Source organism: Thamnophis sirtalis, unplaced genomic scaffold (assembly GCF_051295495.1).
Source record: "Thamnophis sirtalis isolate CommonGarterSnake01/CBP01778 unplaced genomic scaffold, rThaSir2_p1.2 scaffold_8, whole genome shotgun sequence".
In the NCBI taxonomy this organism is placed as follows: Eukaryota; Metazoa; Chordata; class Lepidosauria; order Squamata; family Natricidae; genus Thamnophis; species Thamnophis sirtalis.
In genome coordinates, this window is record NW_028261388.1 from 23,100,321 (window position 1) to 23,125,511 (window position 25,191).

The 25,191-nt window shown below is 41.4% G+C and overlaps 1 protein-coding gene across 2 annotated transcripts in view; it reads right to left on the reverse strand.

The window, feature by feature from the left end:
* Nucleotides 1-25,191, reverse strand: part of FLT3 (fms related receptor tyrosine kinase 3) — a 71,067-nt gene that overhangs the window by 17,580 nt on the left and 28,296 nt on the right. For both annotated transcript variants that reach the window (XM_087721245.1, XM_087721244.1), the window contains exons 8-17: nucleotides 24,899-25,052; nucleotides 23,247-23,412; nucleotides 14,463-14,569; nucleotides 12,369-12,477; nucleotides 10,486-10,661; nucleotides 9,065-9,150; nucleotides 8,847-8,979; nucleotides 8,653-8,757; nucleotides 5,673-5,783; nucleotides 3,680-3,833 (exon numbers count right to left, since the gene is read on the reverse strand). In XM_087721245.1, coding sequence (XP_087577371.1) covers nucleotides 3,680-3,833; nucleotides 5,673-5,783; nucleotides 8,653-8,757; nucleotides 8,847-8,979; nucleotides 9,065-9,150; nucleotides 10,486-10,661; nucleotides 12,369-12,477; nucleotides 14,463-14,569; nucleotides 23,247-23,412; nucleotides 24,899-25,052 — 1,301 coding nt within the window. The remainder of the gene's footprint in view (nucleotides 1-3,679; nucleotides 3,834-5,672; nucleotides 5,784-8,652; nucleotides 8,758-8,846; nucleotides 8,980-9,064; nucleotides 9,151-10,485; nucleotides 10,662-12,368; nucleotides 12,478-14,462; nucleotides 14,570-23,246; nucleotides 23,413-24,898; nucleotides 25,053-25,191) is intronic.

The window sequence follows — 25,191 nt, forward strand, 5'->3', positions numbered from 1 at the left end:
ACAACGCCACCCGATAATCATTTTTTATTGTGCCCCACCCCTCCCCTACAAAGCGAGTCTGCGCGGCCGGTGGAGACAGCCGACCTCCTTCCTAATCAGGAAAAGTCAGGCGCGTCGAAACTTCGGTAGCTCTCCGCGCTTCCTGCCATGCTCCGAGCCGCGGCTCCTCTCTTCGCGGCCTCCGACGCACCGAGAGCGGGAGCCCTCCAGCCGCCCAGGCCCAGCCCCTGAGGCGGTCGCCCGCTGCGATAGCGAACAAGTGCAACCTCTTCCTTCGGCCGGACTGGGCTGAAGCCGCCGCCGCCGCCGTCGCACGCTGCTGCTCTTCCTGCCTCCGCGCTTGCAGCGGTAACGGGCGGCGGGGTTGGTGGAAAAGGCGGCGGCGGCGGCGGAGGCGAAGGGAGGGAGGCGGGGAGAAAAGAATGGCAGCAGCCGAGGAACCCGGAGCGGCACCAGCAACAGGGAGCAGCAAGGCCGGCGAAGGGGAGCCGGCGTCGTCTTTCCAGAGCCGCCTGTGGAGGAGCCTGCAGCTGGGGGGCAAAGGCAAAGGCAGCAGCAAAGCGGGAGCTGAACGCCGCAGTGCGGACACCTCGCCGTCGCTTCCGCGGAGTCGCGCCACGGAGCAGCCGGCCAAGGTGGACTTGTTAGCAGGGGGCGTCGTCGTCGGTTCCAGGTGGGGCGGCTTGAGGCGTCGAAAACACGTGCTGGACCGCGTCTTCTCGTCCTCTCAGCCCAACTTGTGCTGCTCCTCAGCAGAGCCCCTGGAGGGCGTGAGCGCCGAGGCCGGCTCTGCTCTGCGGCGCCTACGCGAGCATCTCCTTCACCACCCTCAGGGCAAAGGGGGACAGCAGCAACAGCAGCACGGCCGGGGGGCTGACGACCCGCCCGCCTCTCCTTCCTCGACCTCTTCGGCGGCTGCCCCCGAAAAGGAACGGGTAGTAGGCGGAGATGGAGCCCTCAAAGCCGAGGCGCGGGAGAAGCCTCCGCAGCCGCCCCGACTCGGAGCTCACCTGTCCCATCAGAAGAGCTCTTCTCTGCCCAGCAACTGGAATCCCCTCTCCAAGGGATCCCCGTGCAGAAAATGCGGGGAGCAGCAGCGAAGCCCCGGGGCTTCGCTGCTCCATCCGCTGGACTGTGGGGCTTGGAAGGGGTCGGGAAGAGCGGCAGGGCTAGCGGTGGCCAGCGATGGCAGGCTGGTTCGCCTCCTCCTCCTCCAACAGGCAACAGCACTGCCGGATCCAGTTGTAGACTCGAGTATAAGCCGAGGCGGTTTTTTTCAGCCCAAAAAGTGGGCTGAAAAACTCGGCTTATACTCGAGTATATACGGTAAAGTAAATTGAAAATTGAAATTGAACTATTGCAGCTTCAAAAAAATATTAAGAGTTAATTGATTGTGATTCATAAGAAATACTCCTATCTGTTGTGTTTCTTCTGGAGTTGTAGGGTTATGGGTGTTTGGAAGTAAGATTCATTGTCACCAGCAATTTGTGATAATGCACAAGGCATCTTTCTATGGAGCCCTTGGTGCTCTCTGAGCTTGATTATTTTCTTGCAGAGATTTCATTACCAAACTAGGTAACATTGTCATTGCTAGAAGAGATTAGAGTTTGCTTTCATTTTATATACTAAAGGTTTAACCCTGTCAGCTCTACTAGCCTTCTGTCTGTTTGTTCTGCATAGTAGTGTGTTGTGGCCCAGCAGGAGCCGTTGGAGCTGCCACCAGACTCTGACAGCGAGGGGCCCTATGAGTCGGCCCTGGAGGATGTGGAAGACCCTGGACAAGGTTCTGACTCTGAGCAGGGCGCAGAGAGACTGGTTGGCCACCAGGTGGTGCCTGAATCTTGGACCAGTGGGGAGGAGACAAGGGAGAGTGATCACTCCAACCAGCAGTGAGTTGTTCCTGGATGCATGCCATCGAAGAGCTATTCGGCGTCAAGAACAATTACACAACTACAGGAGGTAATTGCGCTCAGCTGGTTGTCATGAGGCTCCTCTCCAGACTATAAAAAAGACTGCTTGTTACACGCCCCTTATGCAGAAGTCAACACTTTGACTAAAGAGAACGTAACTAACTTGGCAGGCTGGATTGCTGCCAAGGTTTGTCGGACATGCTGCCAAGTTCCTTATCTGTTTGTTTGCTTGGCTTTCAGCCACCGAGATTCTGGTCTTGCTATTAAAGGACAGTCTAATTAAGCTTGTCTCGGCTTTCGTTACTGGACGGAGGAGGGGGGTCACAACAGGAGTTGTTATAGTGGTATAGTCCTTAACACTATGTTGCAGATGACTCTTTTTGGGGCTGCTGTTTTCTCTTAGATTAGATTAACAGAGTTGGAAGGGACCTTGAAGGTCATCTAGTCCAACCCCCTCCACCCAAGCAGGGGGACCGTACACCATTTCTGACAAATGGCAATCCAATCTCTTCTTGAAAGCCTCCAGTGATGAACAACTCCCACAACTTCCAAAGGCAACTTCTGTTCCATTGGTTGATTGTTTTCACTTGTCAGAAAATTTCTCCTTATTTCTAGGTTGAATCTCTCCTTGATCAGTTTCTATCCATTATTGCTTGTCTGACCTTCGGGTGTTTTGGAAAATAGCTTGACCCCTTCCTCTCTGTGGCAGCCTCTCAAATATTGGAACACTGCTATCACGTCTCCCCTAGTCCTTCTCTTCACTAGAGTAGCCATGCCCAGTTCCTGTAACCATTCTCTTCTCTGTACTTTTTCTAGAGTTTCAAAATCTATTTTATAGTGTGGTGACCAAAACTGGATGCAGTATTCTAGAGTTGCTGGGTATTTTTGTGTGGTTAGGAAGTTTTGGAGGGCTTTAGTTGGTTTCTCGGTTACAGTAATACCATATAGTTAGAAAACTAGCAGAACATATCCATGGATACCCACTAATAGTCAGAAGACATGATGAAATCTCCCTAATCTCACAACATATGGACAAACTGAACTGTAGTTTCATCTGGCAAACTGTGAGCATCCTAGACCAAGCCAAATTCAAAATCACGAGAGAATACCTGGAAGCCTGGCAGTCAGACAAATTGGACCATAGAGATAAACAATACCTGCATATCACTCAAAAGAAGACAAACAAAAAGCTAAAAAGGAAACAAAAAGACCAGAACACCTACTCATCAGCAACCACAACATCCAGATGAACACATCAAGATTAACACTATATCATCAATCAAGAAGTAAACAATACCCCAATCAAGGAACCACCAGCTCAGACAAACAAGCTAACAGTAAACATCAGCCTAATCAAGGAACCGCCAAGAATACTCCCACTAACACTGACAGAGTAAACCACTAGTATAGTTCTCGGCCTTTTGGCTAAGAACAAGCGTAGTGTGGTATACAAAATGAGAGCAAACCACACTCCTTTCTAACTCTTATAGTTACCCAGTTTGGTAATGAAATGTCTGCAAGAAAACAAGAAAGCTTAGAGAGTACCAACAATGTTACAGTTCAACCCTGAGCTGTAAATATTTGTTTCTATCGGAATTTTTCTATTTTTTGTATTGTTTTGTTAAAGCTACAGTTCTAAAATAGGAATTACTTGAGATATAAAATGCTGCTACTGTGATGGATTGAGCACATGATGCAAAAATGACAATTTGTCTTTAAACTTGCCCAGTTTCTTCATCTGTGCATATTAAACCATGATTGATCTTTACCTTGAATTGATTTGTCCTCGAAAATTGTGATAAAAACTAAAATTGTGCTGACTGAAGACTTCACTCCATGTTTTGTGGAAGGTGTCTCTTTTGCTTCGTAAGTAGTTCAGGAGGTCTCCATAGCAACAATATTCAAAAATTAAGTAAACTGGTCCTAAAAAATACATGTTTAAAATATAAGAAAATCTTTTACTTAATATATACTTAGCATGCATCATATTGAAAAAAAAGTAGACATTTCTAGGATGTAGGAAAAAGGAATTGAATGTTGTTAGACATTTTTACTTCAACTATATGAAAATGAAATCTCTGTATCTTATACTTATTCCATGGACTACAAGTCTTTGAATTCTCATTGTAATGCTAGCTAGGAATTCTAGGAACTGTAGCAAAACATCTGTTTGACATCTGTTTGATTGAAGAAAGATGCAGGATTCTTACCGTGTTCCTCTGAAAATAAGACAGGGTCTTATTTTCAGGGTAAATAAGAAATAAGACAGGGTCTTATTTTCTTTTGACCCACAAAATAAGTGCTTGCTCTTATTTTTGGGGAGGTCTTATTATTTTTGAGGTGCAGGAGGCTGCAAGTGTGATCACCTCATAGCTGCCACTATGCTATAATATTTTTGGGGAGGGCTTATTTTCAGGGGAGCGTTTATTTTCGTGCATGTGCTCAAAAGCCTGATTGGACTTATTATCCAGGGAGGTCTTATTTTGGGGGAAGTAGGGTACTTGTGGCAACTCTTTTCACTTTGTAGTAATACTTGAGAAGTTCTTATTCAGCTTAAGAAAATTCTCTGTTTCTAAGTCCAACTTATTTCACATAAAGGTAAGGGATCTTCCCTGAGACTGCTATTCCTAAAAAATGTCTAAATCCTGAAGACATAGCTCTACAAGATATTTCAGAGAGGTTATGTATTAATCTGTCATTTAATACACTATCTGGAGGTATCAAATAGCTTAAAAGTATGCAGTACATCACTGGATTGTGGCAGGGGTCTCAAAACTTTTCAAGATGATGGGTATCCTTTAAATACAATGATGTTCTCTCAAATGACTGTAATGAGAGGGCTTCCCCATTCCCAAAAGCTTAATATGGTGAATGCTGCTCACCAGAAAAGAAAACATTTAACAGAATTCATAATGGTGTCATTTCTTGTCATTCCTTCTAACTATCCAATATATTTTTTACTATTCTCATTTACATTTATCTTTTATTTTCCTGGCCAGTTAGGAAATGTGTTGACCATTTTATTTCCTCAATACGTCTGTGGGGTTTGTGATATCTAACACCATTCTTGGAAATAAAAGTATGCTACATTAGGTGGCTATGAACACACAGATGCCCACCAGTGTCATACAAGGACCTCAAATGTATGACTTAATACTCTAGTTCAGTGATGGCTAACATTTTTGTTGAGATATGCCAAAAGTGGATGAAATGTGTGTGTGTGTGTGTGTGTGTGTGTCTTGCATGTGTGTGCCCACACCCATAATACAATGCCCTCCCCTCTGTGCATGTGGGCATACCCCAGGAGCCATTTTTCTCCCTCTGGAGGCTTCAGGAGGCTTCCCTGCAGCCAGGGAAGGGCAAACAAATGGCCCAACACGCAAACTGGAAGTTTGGGAATGGACTTCCAGGTTGTCTGTTGGGCCGTTTTTCTCCCTCCGGAGACTTCCGGAGGCTTCTCTGAAGCCTCTGAAGAGTGAAGAACAGCCCAATGTGCAAACCAAAAGTCCGTTCCCAAATTTCCAGTTTGAACGTTGGGTTGTTTTTCACCCTCCGGAGGCTTCAGGGAAGCTCTGGGGGACGAAAAATGGCCGAAAATGAATGCTGAAGTCAGCTGGCCAGTGCATGCATGCACACTGTAGCTGACAGGGCAATGTCTTGTGAACCCTCAGAAATGGCTCCATATGCCACATGTGGCACGCGTGCCATAGGTCTGCCATCATGGCTCTAGTTGTTAGTACATTTCAGAAATCCGTGGCTCACCTGACTTGGTGCATGCTCCTAGCAGATTCACAATGTTTTCATGACTTCCAATATGAATCATCATTTTGAGTTCAGACATTAGAGCATCCTTTTCCAAAGAGTCATATTTTTCTGTAAAGGTAACATGGCAGATAGTAACTATACAGAATTTTTACAATCAAACATATACAGGTTGAAACACATTAGAAATAATTTTATTAACAGAATGACTAATTTGGTCAAATATTTCTCTTGAAGCAGGAAATGAGAATGAACAAGTAAAAGATGGCTATAGCTCTTAGAGCAGTGCCTTATTTCCTGGTTCTGTGATATCATGGGATAGTCCATTGCTACTCAACAGTAAAGGAAACATAAAGAAAAATAAGAAAGACTGTGTTATATGCCTACCCAAACCTGCAGAGATTAGGAAATACCTTTTAAGGAAAGAAGAAAAACGAAACTCATCCTTAAATAAAATGGGGAAAATGATCCAGAAAGAGTGTAGTGAAGTCAAGCATTCTTTATTTTTATTTCTCTCTCTCTGTTTCTCTCTCTCTACCCCTCCCCACTCCCAGAGGTGGGATTCAAAAATTTTAGCTACCGTTTCTCTGCCCGGTTGCTGGGTGGTCGTGGTCATGGCCTACTTGGCCTCCTGCGTCTCAGCGAGGAGAGATTGAGAGAGATTTGAGATTTGTTTTATTTATATGCCGCCCTATTCCCAACGGGACTCAGGGTGGCGAACAACTCAAGGGGGAAAGGGAACACAAAGTACAATACAAGCGATTAAAATAGTCAACAGACACACAGGTCGAGAGGGGAAGGGAGCTCATCAACCCCAGGCCTGCCGACACAGCCAGGTTTTAACGGCTTTTCGGAAGGCCTGGAGAGAGGTGAGGGTCCGAATCTCTGTGGGGAGTTCGTTCCAAAGGGCCGGAGCTGCCACAGAGAAGGCCCTGGAGAGCGGTTTCACCCTCCCCAGACTCTGGAGGTTTTCCTCGAGCCTCCAGGAGGCCAAAACATTCTCCTCCAGGCCCCAGAGGTCCTCTGGAGGCTGAAAACAGGCCTGTTTCTGGCTTTCCAGAACTTCCAGGAGGCCTGTTTTTTGCCCTCTCAGAGCCTCCATGCGGGCCCTACAATTACCTGGCATCCAAAACAGGCTGTGTGGAGACTCCTGGGAGGGGAGGTGCAGGGTGGGCGGGGCCAGCTAGTCTTTGCAACTACTGGTTCGGCGAACCAGATGTAAAATTAGCATCCGAGTCACCCAAACAGGTCTGAACCAACTGAGTCTCACCCCTGCCCACTCCCCCCACCTCTCTGTGTATGTGTCTTTCTCTGTCTGTCTCTTAAACATATTTAGTAGAATAGAAACTCTTTTATTAGGATTCACTTAAAAAGACACTAAAGATAGGACATTATTATTTTAAAAGATAAAGCATGCTACAGACTTGAAAGGGATGTTTCTAGTCACTCATGAACCCAACAGTTAAAAGTCAGTTGTTGACAACTCTTGTATAAGTTCATTACACTAGGAGTTGATGACAACATGTTTCTAGCAAAACACCAGGCTGGGTGATAAATTTAATACAAATTTATTTCTATGTTAAATAGTCTAGTTCTCCCATCGTATATAGTACTTCAGGTACATCTTTATGGCATGGAACCAGTTGGTATCATTCTCTTTAGTGGATCTTTCAAATATTGCACCTAAAAAGGTATCCATTTGCAAAGGATATCAGAAGAATATATTTATATGAAATTGTTTAGATTAAGAACTCTATAATTAGAATTATTATAACATTTTAATTCCTTTAATATAATTTTGATGATAATAAAACCAGCTTTTTAAGGAAAAAGGACTTTTAGAAAAAATGATGTAAAAGGACAATGTTCACTGAGATGGATTCTTTTTTTAAAAAAATGCATCTAATAACAGAATATTGAAGAGCACACAGCAAAGTCACAGAGTAAAAACAATGATAGAATATTAGATCAACATATCTGGCTACCGACATGGACCAAAATATATTGATTCACATTACTTAAGTGACTATCATGAAGAAAATCTATATAGTTGCTAAAAGTCAGCACTGACTTTATGGCATGTAATCAATAAGTCTAGTGAGTTTGAAGTTATCTACTTCAACATAAACTTCATATTGGCGGTATGCGTGCATCACATTTATCCAACAACCAAACCATGTTTTAGTTAGTTCACATGACACATTGAGTTATAGTTTGCCTGTATGTGTTGTTAATGGAATAAAATGTTGTTGGCTAGATTGCAGTTCAATCTGCGGCACAGAGGTAACTACACTAATCTGTTCCTTACTGCTTTCAAGTCTTAGAAAGAATTTATAACACCCAAACATCAGAAAGCTAATCAACTAGGATGTACAGTAAATGCTACAGCATGGATCCCAGGTCAAAAGACTCTATTGCCTCCAAAAACCACACTCAAGAGATAGATGGCATGATACCTTGTAAGAAGAGAGCTGTTGGTCTTCTTTAGTTGTGTTTGAGGACCACCAATATTAACTGTTTAGAAAGGTATCTGTCAAGCCCAAGCAACCAGACACACAAGTGTATAGAATCAGTGGTGGTGTGCTGCATGGTTGTGCAGGTTTGGGTGAACCCTTAGCTTTGATCGCTGACTGGGCCTGCCCATCTGCCCTTGTGCTAAGCTGTCCATTTATAACTAACTTTCTGGCTCATTCCCTCCACCCTCGCTGTCCAGCTGAGTTTCATGCTGCCCCTGTTTTACTCACTGGAGCTACCTGAGTCGATTACCTGCTTCTTTGATGCTTCGTTTCACTCCCAAAGGGGCGCATGCGAGCAAAGCTAGCATGTACTCACGCATGCACTCATGCGTATGCTCACAACCAGCAAATTGCTTGTGAACCTAAGTACAGCCCACCTCTGTATAGAGTCCAAGCTTACTACTTTAGTGATGGGAGAAAATCGGGTTGATACAAAGAGACCAAATTCTTAAATTTTTAGCTACCTTTAAGCATTTTGACGGCAACTTGGATGGAGGCTCCAGCTTCACTAATTCCATATGCAGTAGCATTCACGACTTTTCCAAAGGCACCAGAGCCCAGGACTTGCCCTATAAAAAAGAAAGTATTCTCCTTATTTACAATTTGTGCTTGTTTGTTTCTTGATTAGCCTTCAGGAAGAGTACCATGGACAGCTCACCAAATTTCAGATTTTCTCGGGGAAACTCCCACTGGACATCATACTCCAACTCACTGAAATTTATGTAGATGTATTCATTGTTGGAAGAACCAACCATTTGTATCATATGCAGTTGCCTTTCATATCTAAATTGCTAGAGGGAATGGGACATTGTGAATGGTAAAAACAACACACAAAGGGAGACAGAAATGAATAAAGACTGTCCATTTTGCTGTTACCTTTTTATAGTTTCGGTAAGTTAATATGCACAACCCAGCGATAATTGCAAAACAGACTCCAAATGTTGCATATAGCAAAGGGGTACCTGGAAAGCAAATGCACAAATTCATGCAATTTGAAAAACAGTGAAAGAGGGAAGTAAATATTTACTCTCCTTGAATGAATGAATGCTTTCTGACAAAATTGACTGTAGACTAAGTACTAAAGCTTCCCAGAATAGAATTTGCAAACCTTTGAGGTGCTTTGCATTAGACTTGCAAATATATATAACATATACAGTACATTAAATTTTATAGACCAAGCCTTCATGTCTAGAAGAACATACCTCTGCCTATCAAATGGAAAGTTAAGAATTGTTCATACAAAGAGCAAAGAATGAAAGTAAGCATACAATGGCATGAGACTGATCTGTATCTCTGGTGATTTACCTCTGAAGAATGACATACCAGTGTGTTTTCTGTGAGCAAATACCGTATTTTTTGGAGTATAAGACGCACCTCCCCCCCAAAAGAGGGTGAAAATTTGGGTGCATCTTATAAACCGAATGTAGCCCCCCCCAACCAGAGGCCGAAAACACGAAGCATGGAGATAGCAGCGATGGTCTGTGGCAATCCCTGCAGCCTGGAACAGCTGATTGGGGGTATTCTGACAGTCCGATCCATCTGCCAATCAGCTGTGCTGAACCAGGCTGTAATAAGCTGAAGCTGACTTGACTGGTCAGAGTTTGCAGCAGCAATCATGTTCAGAAAGTAGGTTTCAAGATAATAATAATATACAATACATTATCAAAAGCAGGTTTTCCAAGGTAGCAGTAAATGCAAGCAAAACACAAGCAGTTTCACTTTCAGTTCCTGGCTAAGCCAGGCTCCTTTCTGCTTCCTTGTTGCTCATATAGCAAATTTCAGAGTCCAAATAGCCCTCATTGGCTTAGTTGCTATGCCTAGTCATTGGCTGACCTTCTTACTATGAGTCAACTGAATACCATGGATGCTGGTAGGCAGAGGCAGAATATTTGTTCTTATTTTCCTCCCCAAAAACTAAGGTACGTGTTATACTCTGGAGCGTCTTATACTCTGGAGCATCTTATACTCCGAAAAATATGGTATGTCAGTTAAATATATTCAGTGGATTTTCCCCCCAGTCTCAGATCCCCATTGGTAAAATAGAAACTGTGTTCTGTCTTACTAACTGCAAATGCAGACTACAAAATGAAAAGTGAAAAAAATCAAAAATCAAAACCCAACCCTCGGTGTATAGTGTTTCTACAATACAGGTTTGGAAGCAAAAAAAAAATTCAGATGGGTTTAATTTCTTAAATTTAATCTTTTAAGATTTGCTCAACATGCTACTTTTAAATTCTAAAATCCAATTACTGCCATACTATTTCATCATATCCCCAGTAGTCTAAATTATACACTACCTTTTGGTTCAACAAAATAAAATTCACAAGAATAGCCAACTGAATTGTTTGCACAGCATTCAACGAAACGCCCAGCTTGTATGTTCTTTGTATCTAAAGTGCTGCTTGAGATCCAGGATCCAAATATTGTTCCTTGGCGTACTTCGTTTGAAATTCCATCTGTGATTTCAGTGCAACTGAAAGGAAGAAAAAATTATTCACATTTTCTAATGCTGATGCAAAGTATTGAAAATTCAACATTACAAATAAAAAAAATGAGAACTTTGGGGGCTTCAGTAGAATGAATTAGAAAAAAATCAAGATGGCAGCTATGGGTAAAACCCTGCCCCTTTTGCATATACCACTGGATTATAGCTGGCATCTTGATGTTTTCGGCATTCAGATTCCCTTCCCCTGTAAACAAAATGGCCCTGAGAATTTCATATAATCATATACTTTAGCATTAGATATGAAGGAATGGTGTAAGCTGCCATCTTTTTTTTAACCTACAGGTCAGAGGTGGTATTCTGCCTCGGTTTGGGCGAACCAGTAGTGGTGGCAGCGGGAGGCTCCGCCCACCCACCCAGATGACATCACAGACAGAAGCACCACAAGCAAGCGTAGCGAGCTAGCACATGCGCGCGTTCCCAGTTCCAAACCGGTAGCAAAAATAAAAGGATTTCATACCTGTTACAGGTTCTTTATATTTGATAGATCTAACATGTGGAATGCATGCTAGAATATTGACTCAGAGAATGGGAATTTCCAGATTCCATCTGATTACCCACCTCCATTTATGCTAGAAGTGATGTAATATATTAACCAATCTTAGGGCATATTTTGACCCTCACTAATGTTGTCTTTATAGATTTTTGCTGGGGTATCCCATCTATCTGAGAGAAGACAATGAGAAGGCCATCTTAATTTCTGCAGTCCACTGTTGAATGTCCATACCCTAAGAAACATTTTTGACATTGCTTACATGCTTTAAAACATGGGTGTCAAATTCGCTATATAACATTGCCGTCTTGTGATGTTTTGTGATGTTTTTCCCATTCGCGGAACTGGGTGGGTGTGGCCTGCATGTAACACATCCAGCCCTCGGGCTGCCAGTTTGACACCTCTGCTTTAAAAGAAGACCAACCTTACAAGCCATTATTTGGAAGAATAGAACTAAGAAAGGAATCAGTTAGCACAGCCTTAATCTTTATCTTATCTGTGGTGGCACAGTAATTAGAATGCAGCATTGCAGGCAAATTCTGCCCACAGAGTTCGATCCTGACCAGTTCAAGGTTGACTCAGCCTTCCATCCTTCCATGGTCAGTAAAATGACCAGATTGCTGGGGGAAATATGCTGACTCTGTAAACTGCTTAGAGAGGGCTGTAAAGCACTATGAAGCACTATAACTTTAAGCGCTATTTCTACTTGACAGTTTCTAGGATTATAACTACCAGAATTGTAATTGACGAGATGGCCTGGCATGAGAAGGCTGCAGGAATGGAACTGGCATAATGCAACTTTTTTTGCAGCAGGAAGACTGAAATGAGCAGCATTCTAGATAATGGTAAAGCTGGGACTTCTGTTAGCAAGAACATCTGTATGTGTTCACTTCCTCTGAAGTTCTCAGTTCAAGGTTTAGGACGAGATGGAAAGTTTTCTGTATAATTTATTAAGATAAATATTTTGAACTCTGACAGGTGCTCTAGGAAGAGATTTGTCATGGAATTGAGAATCCATTTGTCTGAGCCAGTGAGGTCAATCGAAGCTTTTATTCCTGTGGCATCTTATTTACTTAAAAAAAAACAATTATGTCAGTACTATAAGATGCATAATTATATCATAGTTAATCAATGGAGAGCAACCACTCACACCAATGGAACAATTCAAAGTAATTTTTATTTACTTGATTTGTTTTCTGTGACATTCCTTCCAGATCCACAATGAAGCAGGATTGCTTTCAGCAGTGCAAGATAACTGATTAAACGTTGAGCTCATATTTACTTTAGGCATGCCTGCAAAGATAGCAGCAAAGATGATAGATAGTTCAGTAATTCAATTTTGCAAACATTGCCGGAACAACTTTCCTACAACTTAAGCCTTTGCTGTTTTAACTACCATATTTTATGGAGTATAGGATGCTCCTTTTCCCCCCTTAAAAGAGTGTGGAAATGTTGGTGAATCTTATACACCGAATATAGCCATTTTTGCCCCCCCCAAGCCCTACCCTGAATGCCATTTTTTGTGCCATTTTCCACCTGTTTTTTGGCAAAAACAGGAGCGTTTTTGCCTTTCCCCAGCTCTGCTGAAGCCTGCAGAGTGCTCCTAGGGGCCAGGGGGGACAAAAACCTTTTTTCTTACTTACCTCTTCAAAATATTGGTGTGTCTTATACACTGGTGCATCTTATAGTCCGAAAAATATAGTAGTTTGATTACAAACCCATTTGTCTAAATGGATGGATCTTTATATGAATCACAAGATAATTGACTCCAATATTTAAAGCCAAACATAGCACAGAATAAAAGATATTACACAGCAATACTAATTTTTATCTTTGACCCAGACTTTTCTGTTTTTAACCTTGTGTTGTCTTTCTTGGCCTTTCCTTATCAGCTGTCTGTTACTGTGTTCAACTCACTAAACCCGACACTGGATTTGGCCTGCATTAGTCAGGTGAAACTGGATAACGGCAGGTGACAGAGCAAAACATCAGGGTCATAAATTGATAGCATCAATAATCAAATCAGCAATAAGCTATTCAATCTACCAATTGAACTAGATTCGCTCCCTTTTTGTTATCTCTCCCAGCTTTTTCCAACTTGATTTCCCTCAGATGTGGTGGTCCAACAGCTCCTTACATTCAGCCATTCTGAACAAGTGACTGGATGACTGAGAGTTACAGAGTTTGCCTTGAGAACTTTACATTAGCAAAGGCTGGACTGTCCTTTCAAACTTCCAGGCATTTGTTTTGCAGCATAACTTCATGAGATTCCTTCACTGAAGATGCATGATACTCTCCTGTTATGTTTACATTTATACAAAAAAAGTAGCTTTAAATTTTTCATTCCCATTATTGCAGCCAGCCAGCCAGCCAGCCAGCCAGCCAGCCAGCCAGCCAGCCAGCCAGCCAGCCAGCCAGCCAGCCAGCCAGCCAGCCAGCCAGCCAGCCAGCCAGCCAGCCAGCCTAGCTAGCCAGATAGCTAACTAGCTAGTTAGCTAACTATCAACCCCCACACCAATCCCCACTCCTGAAGCACAGAAAGACTACATGGCATCAGTACATGATGAATAGATTTTTTTAAAGTTATAAATCACAAATACATAAACATGCCATTGCTTTGTCTAGCCTGCCTCTCTAGGGTCTCAGATTTAAGATTTTCCCCATCCAGTTTGGAAAGGCTTTCAATCTTGCATATGCCTGCCTAGCAGCAGGCTGTTTAACCTGCCAGAAGAAGAAGGGCTCTGAAATTTCCCTGTCCTTTGAATGCTACATTTACATCCCTGTATAGATGTTCAGTTAATTAAAGACATAATTTAGATGTGGCTAAACTATTTCAAGTACAAAACTAACTTGAAATAATGGTTTTATTCGGGAAAAGTGGACTGTCACACACAGATAAGACAGAAATGAAAGAAATGCATAGGAATAAGTGAGGTCAAGTGGACCGATTTGCCTATATAACTTTGGCTGGCAGAAAGAGATTATTTTTTTGTTAATTTAAGCAGATGTTTCATTAATATGAGTCCACTGTACCCGGTTTTAACTTACTGTTTTGATCAATTTAACTGATGTGGTACTTGAATTATTTTTAACATTGTTTCCATTATGAACTGCACTTCGTTCATTTCCTACTTAGTCTCAACACATATTTAAGGGAGACAAGTTGGAGAAGACTATTATACATGATTCAATGGAAAAGATGGGTAAAAATTAAACCTGTTAATAAGTGCAGCATGGTACTGAATATTGATTGATCTTGTTTCTTAAAACATACTCACTCTTCACATAGAGCCTTAATGTCCTCTTTACAAACACATCACTATTTTCTGCATAGAATAAATATTCTCCCGGTTGGCGTTTATGATCACAGAAGCTTGCAGAGATGCTGTTTCATAAAGGAAGGAAGGAAGGAAGGATCATTCAAGGGTACATTCAGGTGTAGTCTTTACTGAAAGGCTCTATGGTGAGTTCTTAAGCTACCCACGTTACTCTCAAAGAATAAAAACCACCAAATCACATTGCAAACAAGTAAATGTTGTTCTCCCATGAAGGTTTCCGAAGCAGAATCTTCGCTGTGGCATCTGAAACTATGGAACTAATTCATGGGAAAATCATTTTCTTTTCGTTTATATTGCAATAAGGAAAGGAAGCTTCCTAAACTCTACAAAGGGGCCAACCAGACAGACTTTTAGGAAATCAACCACAGATACAATCTTGCATTTGCATTTGGTCATGTATTTGACCTTTCCTCCAATGCCATATAACAGTGTTTCTCAACCTTGGTAACTTGAAGATGTCTGGACTTCAACTCCCAGAATTCCCCAGCCAGCATTCGCTGGCTGGGGAATTCTAGGAGTTGAAGTCCGGACATCTTCAAGTTGCCAAGGTTGAGAAACACTGCCATATAATACAAAAAAGCAATTTTTTCTCTCTCTACAGAAACCTCCCTCAGTTCTGCTGATTTGATCGGAAGCAGGACACAGATGGATTTTGTACATTTGAAGAGTGTTAATATTCCCTCTTGTTATGAGGCCAGAAAAAAAGTTTTGCAATTAAAAACGCTCTTCCTCTACTTCTTCAGGATGAAACTCTGTTCATTGGACCATATAATGTAGCCTATTGCTGAAGTTCTGATTGGTAGGTAGTTGTTTTTTAAACTTTCTGGTTTGGGGCTTAAGGGGATGACTGGCCCAAGCCTACCAGGTCAACTTTTTAGCTAAGACTAGGAGCTGAGATTCTCTATTCCTATTTCATCGGCTTAACTACTCTACCCCACTGGCTGTCCAAATTTCTGATCAATAGTCCAGTCATTTATATAAACTAAGAACAGGATGGATAGCTAATTAGATAGGTATGTAGAGAGATAGGTAGATGGACAGATAAATAGATGATATAATAACCCTATTTCTAATCTTTAAAAAACTGTACTAATACAAACAATTAAATTTATATCCATCAAGGTCAGCTTTCATGTTCAGCTTTGATCTGGTGGGAGGGGGATAGTTGAGAATCTATAGCACCACTATGAGAATAAAGTTTTAACATAGCAAAGGGCAAGAACTCTCAAGACCTCTTGGAACAAATGAAGTCTTCCAGGTGTTAGAGTCTGAATCTTTCAACTTTGTTTTTCCCCCCCTTCATTTATCCTGCTCTATAGTTACTCCATGAACTACAAAACTTGTACGAATTGCAAAGAACAGAAAACACCTGGATGCATTTTTGCCACTTTTTACACACATATAAATTTTATTATACATTTTTCTTTGTTATACATAACGTTTCCATTTCTGCATTCTCTGTATATTACTGATGGTATTATTGCTTATATACTTTCTTTTTTTTTTTAGAAAAGAGTTTTATTTCTTTTAAAAAACACAAATATTTCATCATTCGTCAATCATTAAAACATTGAAGTACAATTTTTTTTGTATGCCCCTCCCTCCCTCCACCCCCCAGCCCCCCTCCTCCTCCACCCCCGACTTCCCAGAACCCGTACACGGTATGGATTTTTAACTAACACAGTCTAAAATCTATTGAGAAAAAAGAAATAAAGAAATTAATGACATTCTACATTGACCTTAGCTTCTTCTTACTGAACTAACTTTAAACAGTTTAAATCATTTCTGATCTTAAGCATAGGCTAACTGGAATTTCTTGGTCCCGTATTTATTTTGTATATAGTCAATCCATTTTTTCCAGTCTCGTTTATATCTCTCATTTGAGTGATCTTTAAGATATGCCGATATTTTAGCCATCTCGGCTAAGTTTGTGACACTTTTTGCCACTTTTGTGGTCACTCATTTGGTACCCTAAATAAAGATACAACCGCATTTCTACCTATATTTGACTTTGACCATCCTGTTGTGGCATGTAGCAACCCAAAGATTTCAAGGGAAGTAATGGAACTTCCTTAACAGGAAAAAAAAGCACACCTCCTATTTTGCAAAAAAACAAGATTACAAAAAGAGGTTTGAATCCTGCATTTAGCCTGCACCAGCCATCTAGCCCTGCATAATACAGGTAAATGAAAAGGGTGAAAGAGCTTGCATTTCTCTTTCACCTGTTCTCAAATTTATTACTCCTTGGGAAATCTCAGATAAAAATACATATTGCTCAAACAGAAAATTCCCACCTCCACATGTTAACTTCATCTCAAAAATGCAGATTGTAGTTTAATTATTTTCCCTGCACTGTGATGAACTCAAGAACAGCAGATGCTGGCCTGGCATACCACAAGAAAGAGCAAGAAAGAACAAAGCATTACAAGTAGTTCAAAGGAAAGAAAGATGAGGCAGGCAGAAGACTCAGGGTCAATTTATTGACAGCTAGAAATATATGAGTTGGACTTCTTCCTTCGCTTTCCCTGTCGGACATCAAAATAGTCACACAAGCTAAGGTATACTCCAAGGGTGAAATTCAGTAGGTTCTGACAGGTTCTGGAGAACCGGTAGTGGAGATGTTGAGTAATTTGGAGAACCAGAAAATACCACCTCTGTTGGCCCCAGAATGGGATGGGAATGGAGATTTTGCAGTATCCTTCCCCTGGAGTGGAGTGGCAATGGGGATTTTGCTATCCTTCCCCTGGAGTGGGGTGGCAATGGGGATTTTGCAGTATCCTTCCCCTGGAGTGGGGACAAAATGGAGATTTTGCAGTATCCTTCCCCTGGAGTGGGGACGGAATGGGGATTTTGCAGTATCCTTCCCCTGGAGTGGGGACAGAATGGAGATTTTGCAGTATCCTTCCCCTGGAGTGGGGACGGAATGGGGATTTTGCAGTATCCTTCCCCTGGAGTGGGGACGGAATGGGGATTTTGCAGTATCCTTCCCCTGGAGTGGGGACAAAATGGGGATTTTGCAGTATCCTTCCCCTGGAGTGCGGACAGAATGGAGATTTTGCAGTATCCTTCCCCTGGAGTGGGGACGGAATGGGGATTTTGCAGTATCCTTCCCCTGGAGTGGGGACAGAATGGAGATTTTGCAGTATCCTTCCCCTGGAGTGGGGACGGAATGGGGATTTTGCAGTATCCTTCCCCTGGAGTGGGGACGGAATGGGGATTTTGCAGTATCCTTCCCCTGGAGTGGGGACAGAATGGGGATTTTGCAGTATCCTTCCCCTGGAGTGGGGACAAAATGGGGATTTTGCAGTATCCTTCCCCTGGAGTGGGGACGGAATGGGGATTTTGCAGTATCCTTCCCTTGGAGTGGGGAGGCAATGGGGATTTTGCAGTATCCTTCCCCTGGAGTGGGGACAGAATGGAGATTTTGCAGTATCCTTCCCCTGGAGTGGGGTGACAATGGGGATTTTGCAGTATCCTTCCCCTGGAGTGGGGTGGCAATGGAGATTTTGCAGTATCCTTCCCCTGGAGTGGGGACGGAATGGGGATTTTGCAGTATCCTTCCCTTGGAGTGGGGAGGGAATGGAGATTTGCAGGATCCTTCCCCTGCCACGCCCAACCAAACCATGTCCACAGAACCAGTAGTAAAAAAAAATGAATTTCACCACTGGTATACACACCAAATGATCACTGATCCAGGAGTCTTTACTAGTTATTTACAGCAACACTGGAACAGCTTTAGAACCACAATATTACATCTTGCCATTAAGTCTTCCTGCAAAAGATGATTTACACAGCCTTATCCTGCTGTTGTCCATAAGAAAACACCCAGCAGCCATAAAACAAACAGGAGAATCAGAACAAGATGTGATTATGCTAGCACAGTGGCAGCTCTTTCAGTTCCCACAGCAAGGGCTGGTTCCCACTGTAGCTAGAAAAGAGTCTAGATGGTTTTTAACATGTTCCTTGTGGGGCGAAAAGCAAGAGCCCAAATGCAATGGGATTCTCAGCAGGGAACGGCTACTTGTAGATTAGCAGTTTTGAAAGAAAGGGGATATCTGTATCTTACCCTTTAAGGGACCTCTGAACATGACCAATTTCAGGGAAATAATTAAAAAAAGCCACACACATTTGATGGAATCTTATCACATAATTTTTGTTTGTTTGCTTTAATCCTGAGATTTGCCTAAAATGTAGATGATGAATGTATTGGAACAACAGTTCAGCTGCAGTTTCATCAAAATTCATGTTGGTGGGATTTCAGTGGTACTGAATGGAAATCCACAGGAGGATATTCTTGAAATCTACCTATATTTAAGCAGAGGGCTAAATCTATGGGTCTAGGAGCTTTCTTGAGAATTATAAGAGGAAATAAGCAAATCACAAATAACTATGTTTCCACCAAATGTGTTTTCTTCCTTAATGGCATTTTTCTTGAGAATCAAGGCATATTATGTGTGATATGGGATATATAAGATCACTTTTTTTAAAAAAAAGGACTAGAACATTTTTTTTAGAAGCCCCATCTCTGAAGGCAAAATCACAAGCATTAATTGGCTTTCTACTGGTGCATGTTTGGTAGCCATAGAAAACCAGAAATGCTTGTAGGTGAGTAAGGGCCACAATTCTCCATTGTTCTTTAATACAAAGATACAGGTGAGCTGCTCCATGATGGTCATAGAAATGTGTTTATCCATCTTCTCCTAGCCTCCAGCAGAATGTCTCTCTCTCTCTCTCTCTCTCTCTCTCTCTCTCTCTCTCTCTCTCTCTCTCTCTCTCTCTCTCTCTCTCTCTCTCTCTCTCTCTCTCTCTCTTTCTCTCCCTCCCTCCCTCCCTCCCTCCTCCATCCATCCATCCATCCATCCATGCGTGTAAGTGAAAAAAAAACCAGAAATAGTTATGCATAGATTTTAGTTTCATAAGATTGATTCAGTCTGGAAAATTAAACCAACTTCTGCTGAAAAATAAAGGAAGATTTGTTGTATAAACCTTAATAAGTTTTGCTTTATGCTTGATTGAAGAAGTGAAAGCAAATAAAGAAGGAACAGAAAACTAAAAGGTACCAAGACCTCTTTGTGGAAAATCTTAGAGGAAGTAGTAGGTGGAGTGGAATCATAATACTAAAAAAGAAAAAAAAAGCGAGGAATTTATTTATTTATTTTCAAATATAGAAATTTGTCTCACTGTATTATGCATTATTTGCTCCTCTTTTCATCTGAGCAAAGAAAGGGATTCAGCTTTTTGCTTTTTTACTATACATTTGCTAAAGTCACTTCTACTCTCCAGTTACTTGTTTCTTTTCCCCCCTGATAGAAATCATTGCTCTCTTTTATCCCCTGGAGATAGCTGCTAATTTTGAACAGAGAAATAGCAGGCCTGATCCTTGCTTTGTTGTGTCTCCTCTGTTCTGCAGGAAAAGAGTCAAAGAATAATATATATATATTTAACACCTATCCTAAAAAAAATTAAGACAAAACAACAACAACAGAGACAGCCGCAAAAAGAATTTGAGAGGGACAAAAAAGAGACTATTATTAGTAATCATACTAATGAGCCAGCAATGCCACAAAGCAACTATAACAACCTAAGGCTGCGTTCATAAAATAAGGCATAAGATAAAGATAAAGGTTCCCCTCACACATTATGTGCTAGTTGTTCCTGACTCTAAGGGGCGGTGCTCATCTCCATTTCAAAGTCAAAGAGCCAGCGCTGTCCAACGAATTCTCTGGTCATGTGACCGGCATGACTAAATGCCGAAGGTGCATGGAACGCTGTTACCTTCCCAACAAAGGTGGTTCCTATTTTTCTACTTGCATTTTTTACATGCTTTCGAACTGCTAGGTTGGCAGAAGCTGGGACAAGTAATGGGAGCTCACTCTGTTATGTGGTGCTAGGAATTTGAACTGCTGAACTGCTGACCTTTCTGATCGACAAGCTCAGTGTCTTAGTCACTGAGCCACCGCGTCTCAAATAAAATAAGGCATAGTTCCATCCAATTCTGTGCTAGGGCTGTGACTTAATTTCTTTTGCTTTAGAGGACAGGATTGAAACAAATGTAGAAACTGCAGGGGATTAAATATAAGCTCTGATTTAGAACAATCTTTTTTGGAATAAATTACAGGCTCTGGGATAGGCATCTACATACAGTATGGATCAAACTAAGTGTAAGGATAGTCACATCAGAAAAATGTACTGTACATGGTAACCAAATCAAAAAAGAAGGCTGAGCAGATGAGAAATTTAGGTTCCTTAGACAGGCTTAAATAAAAAGTGCTCTGAAACAGTTCTTTAAATAAACTTTCAGAGTAGAGGAACCCACAAAACTGCATAGGGCCACCATGTACTTTCAAGGTCTGTTGCACACAGACCTACCAGCTTCCTCCTTGTGTTTAAAAAAATGAAAGGGGGGGAGGCAAAAATTTATTTTTCGATCTTAATGTTTGCCGAGTCATAGAAGCCAAGACACATCTCACTAAACTAGGACTTTTTAAGTATCCAACTTGCTATCTTAATCAAAAAATAATTAGATGTTCCAAAATCACCCGTAACATCCATTGTCTAGAACCATGATGGCAAGCGGAGCCATTTATCTGGGCATGTGAGGCCTTGCCCTGTCAGCTGGCCAGCGTGCATATGCGTGCTGGCCAGCTAACTTCAGCCTTCTTTTGAGGCCATTTTTTGCCCTCTGGGGGTTTCAGGACCTTCCCGAAGCCTCTGGAGTGTGAAAAACCGGCCCTACGGGCAAACCGGAAAGTTGCTCATAGAGTTGTTTTTTGCCTTCTGGAGCCTTCAGGGAAGCCTCTGGAAGGCCCCTGAAGGCTCTGGTGGATGAAAAATGGCCCTACGGACAAACTTCCGGTTTGCTTGTAGGGTTGTTGTTTTGCCCTCCGGAGCCTTCAGGGAATCCTCCTGAAGGCCCCTGAAGGCTCCGGAGGGCTAAAACTGGCTCTACGAGCAAACCAGAAGTCTGTTCCCAAACTTCCAGTTTGCCCTTAGGGCCTTAGGGCTCTTGAAGCCTTCGAAGGGACTCCCTGGGGGGGTGCTGTTTTTACCCCCCTCAGGCTCCTATAGAGCTGGGGAGGGCCAAAAAAGCACACCAACAATGGCGGGGGAGCGCTGGTTGTGTGTGCATGGGTGCTGGTGTTGTTCCATTACTGGTCTAGAAGTTAAAAGTACAGTAACAACCCCCTCCCCCCAAACCAGTCTTAAGTACATCGGCTCATGACATGATCAAACAATTCCATAGAAGTGTTGTGTCCCGCCAGTGGCCAGCAGAGCTGGCAGCAGATTTGGACAGTGAGGAGGTTGGGGAAGAACATGGGCCAGTCCTGGAGTCTGGGGAAGGCTCTGATAAGGGCTCTGTGTCAGAGACAGAGAGGGGGCCAGAGCCATGAGCCAGTTATCAGCTGCCTTTAGAGTCAGACATCAGTGAGGCATATGAACAGCTGGAGCCTGTTCTCAGTGTGTGTATGCACAGAGCTGCCAGACGAAAGGAACAGCTAAAGAATAGGGGTTGAATTAGAAGCAAGGCCATAGGTGGACCATCTTTATTGGAGAAAGAAATGGCAACCAATGTCTATTAATTGAGAGTCAAATAGAATGGCCCCTCCAAGAGGAAATAAAAGAGGAGCGAAAGGGGAGTGGAGTTTGCAGGAGACTATTAGTTTGCTTAATTGGTTCATGACTCTCCGAGACTCCTTGCCAAGTTTTGCAGATATTGGCCAGGCAGCTCTCCAAGCTAGATAAGGTCTGTGACTGTAAAGACCATTGAAAGACTTTGTTGGATGTGAATGAGAAGAATTCACAGTAAATTAATAAAAAGGTTTTTTGTCGGGACAAGGAGTTTGCTTCATGCTCTTGGTAAGACTAGGTCAGAACAAGTGGGACCTATCATCAATAGTGCTGTTACTACTGTACTATCAGAACAAACTCTGGATCCTGCATCATTCAGGGACCTCCTGATTCAGAGCCATGGGCTTTAAAAAGTTCACCAAAAATATTGCCTTGCTGGTCCTCATTACTGCCTGATAGAAGGACGGAGAGATAATTAATAAACTAATACTGGAAGAGAAGAGGGGACATGGAGAAGAAAGAAATGAAAATGAAAATAACTTCAAGACACACAAATAACTTTTGCTGTAAATTTCTCTGCCCTGGTATCCCTCAGTATCACTTGTTCTATACCCCAGTTTTAAAAATAGCCTGGTTCTGGTAGCCACTATTGTCAATTTTTCACACTTTGAACCTGGAATGGTGTTAAGAGCATACTGGGAAATTCATCAATATGTTCCTCAGGAATTAATTCATTTTGTTTGTTTGTTTGCTATTTATCTATTTATTTATAAGTCTTAAGTTCATATCCCAAGGGAGAAGACTGAACTCAACCAAACTGAAGCACCTTCAAGTCAGATCGATGCTTACATTTTTACACAAAAATCTCTGCAACTTCAACATGCTGAATTACAGCGGGATGCATTCAAATCTTTCTGCTGCATTATGGGAAAAAATGTTACACAGCCCCCCGATTTGACAAGGCACTGGTAGGATGCGCCACATTAAAGTTCTCTTATTACTGAACTTTTTAATTTAATTGGAGAAACAATAGATTGCGGCATGCAAAAAATTAAAACATATGCAACAAATAAATAGCATAGCTTTAAACATCTTAGAAGTGGAGAAAAAACGCCGAAACGCATAGCAGCAAAGTAATCAAAGAAAGTGAATTACCTGTAAGTGTCTGTGTAAGTTTGCTGACATGGAAATGACATCTGGGAAAATATCCAAATGCATCTGATTGGTGGATAGGCTTTGAGTTTAACTTCAAGGCAGGTATCTTCGTCTATGCCAACTTCAAAATCTTCCTTTGCATTGGTTATATTGATAAACCCTTTATCTGTTAAATGATAGATCAACATTGTGTGGCAGAATTCAGTATTTATTTGAAGGACATATTTGAACATAAGCACTTTTGGTATTCCTTGGTCTACAGCAATTAAACGACTATTGAATGGACGGATGGCAGACTTTCATTCTGACAGGGGCAAAAATATGAGAACACATATGAGGCCCACCTAGATCATTTTTTATATAGTTCAGCTATATGTTTACAAGTAGTAGTGGCAGCTAAATTTGCTTAGGAAGATTAGAGGCTGATCTTTAATGTGATAACATTCCCTTGTTATATTGTATATTCCTTCGCAATACTGTATATTCCAGAGAATAGAAGTTCCATTTGACTCTCAATTAATAGACATTGGTTGCCATTTCTTTCTCCAATAAAGGTGGTGTTAAATTATAATTTTCATAATCATCCAATAAACATGGTCATTGCTACCTTTATTTAAAGGCCTATCTCCAAACATAATAACTTTTGAATACAAAATTTTGAAACTAACAGAGTTAGTAAGCCTTGCAATCAGAGCATAACATGTTTACATTATTTTGACTTTTCATCAGTAGCTCCTTTTAATCTATCAAAAATTATCTTTTGCAAAAAGTATGTTCTTTCTGTACAGAAGAAAATAGATTTAAAAATTGCTGGACAATTATATGCATGTTTGAATAGGATTCCGAAGATCTGAAGTGTAATTTAAGTCAAATAACTCAAGCATAGTAACATTTCTGTACTCCTATACCATAGGTGGACAATTAATTTTCCCAAGGAGCCATGTGAAAAACTGGGATTGTGAAGGCATATAGGCACCCATGGGCTCACCTATGTAAATTTAAAAAAAACATTCAAAATAAAAGCAATGCAATTGTATTGCATCCATGATATACACTTATTTACATTTGACTTCTAATTTCGGATTGATATCATGCGGGCCAGAAAAGGGGTGATACTGGAAATATCTAGCACATTTGAGTGCTTATTTTTCCTCCCCTTTTAGCAAAACCAAATATTCATTTGCATCAAGAATAATAACAATTATTAGTTCAAACCCCTATTACAATTGAAATTAACCATAGTTAAATCAATCATGTGACTATATGATAAGCCCAGAAAAGAATGGAGAGACTGTCTAAAGTGGAATGTTCTAAGTCTCTTAAATTTTAATTAGAAAGTTTGAGGGGGTAAGCCACAAGTAATCATAGAATCAATGTTTCAGTTGCCAATTTCTAATGGAAAAACAAGGAAATTAGATTCTTATACCTTTGCACAGACTCAGAGGACCTTAACTGGCCAATAACCCTCAATCCAATAATCAAGAGAAAAATTGGCCACAATCCACTGGCATGAGATACAGTATTTGGGGGTGAGGTTGGGGGAATGACAACATGTGTTTATCTTCATTGTCAACATTCTATAGAAAAAAACATATATTTTATCCTATCAATTACCTCTACTGCGTATATCAACGTAAGTAAATATGTCTTACCTAAAATTCTAACTATAGCAGTTTTCTTGGCAGCAATTTCTTCAGAAGAACAAGTATAATTACCATCATTATGTTGTTCCACGTGTGACATAAATGCATACAGAGTCTTAACCCAAGATGAACTCAATAGCAATCTTCCTTCTAGCGTCATACTCTAAATGTTTAAATAAAGATTAGGATGTAAGAGCCAATAGCTTTTATTCAGGAGGAACCTATGTAAAGTTTCACATTGGGGGATATGTTAGTGGTGGATGAATATGGAGATTTTCAGTCATCCAGGTCATGGAGGTCCC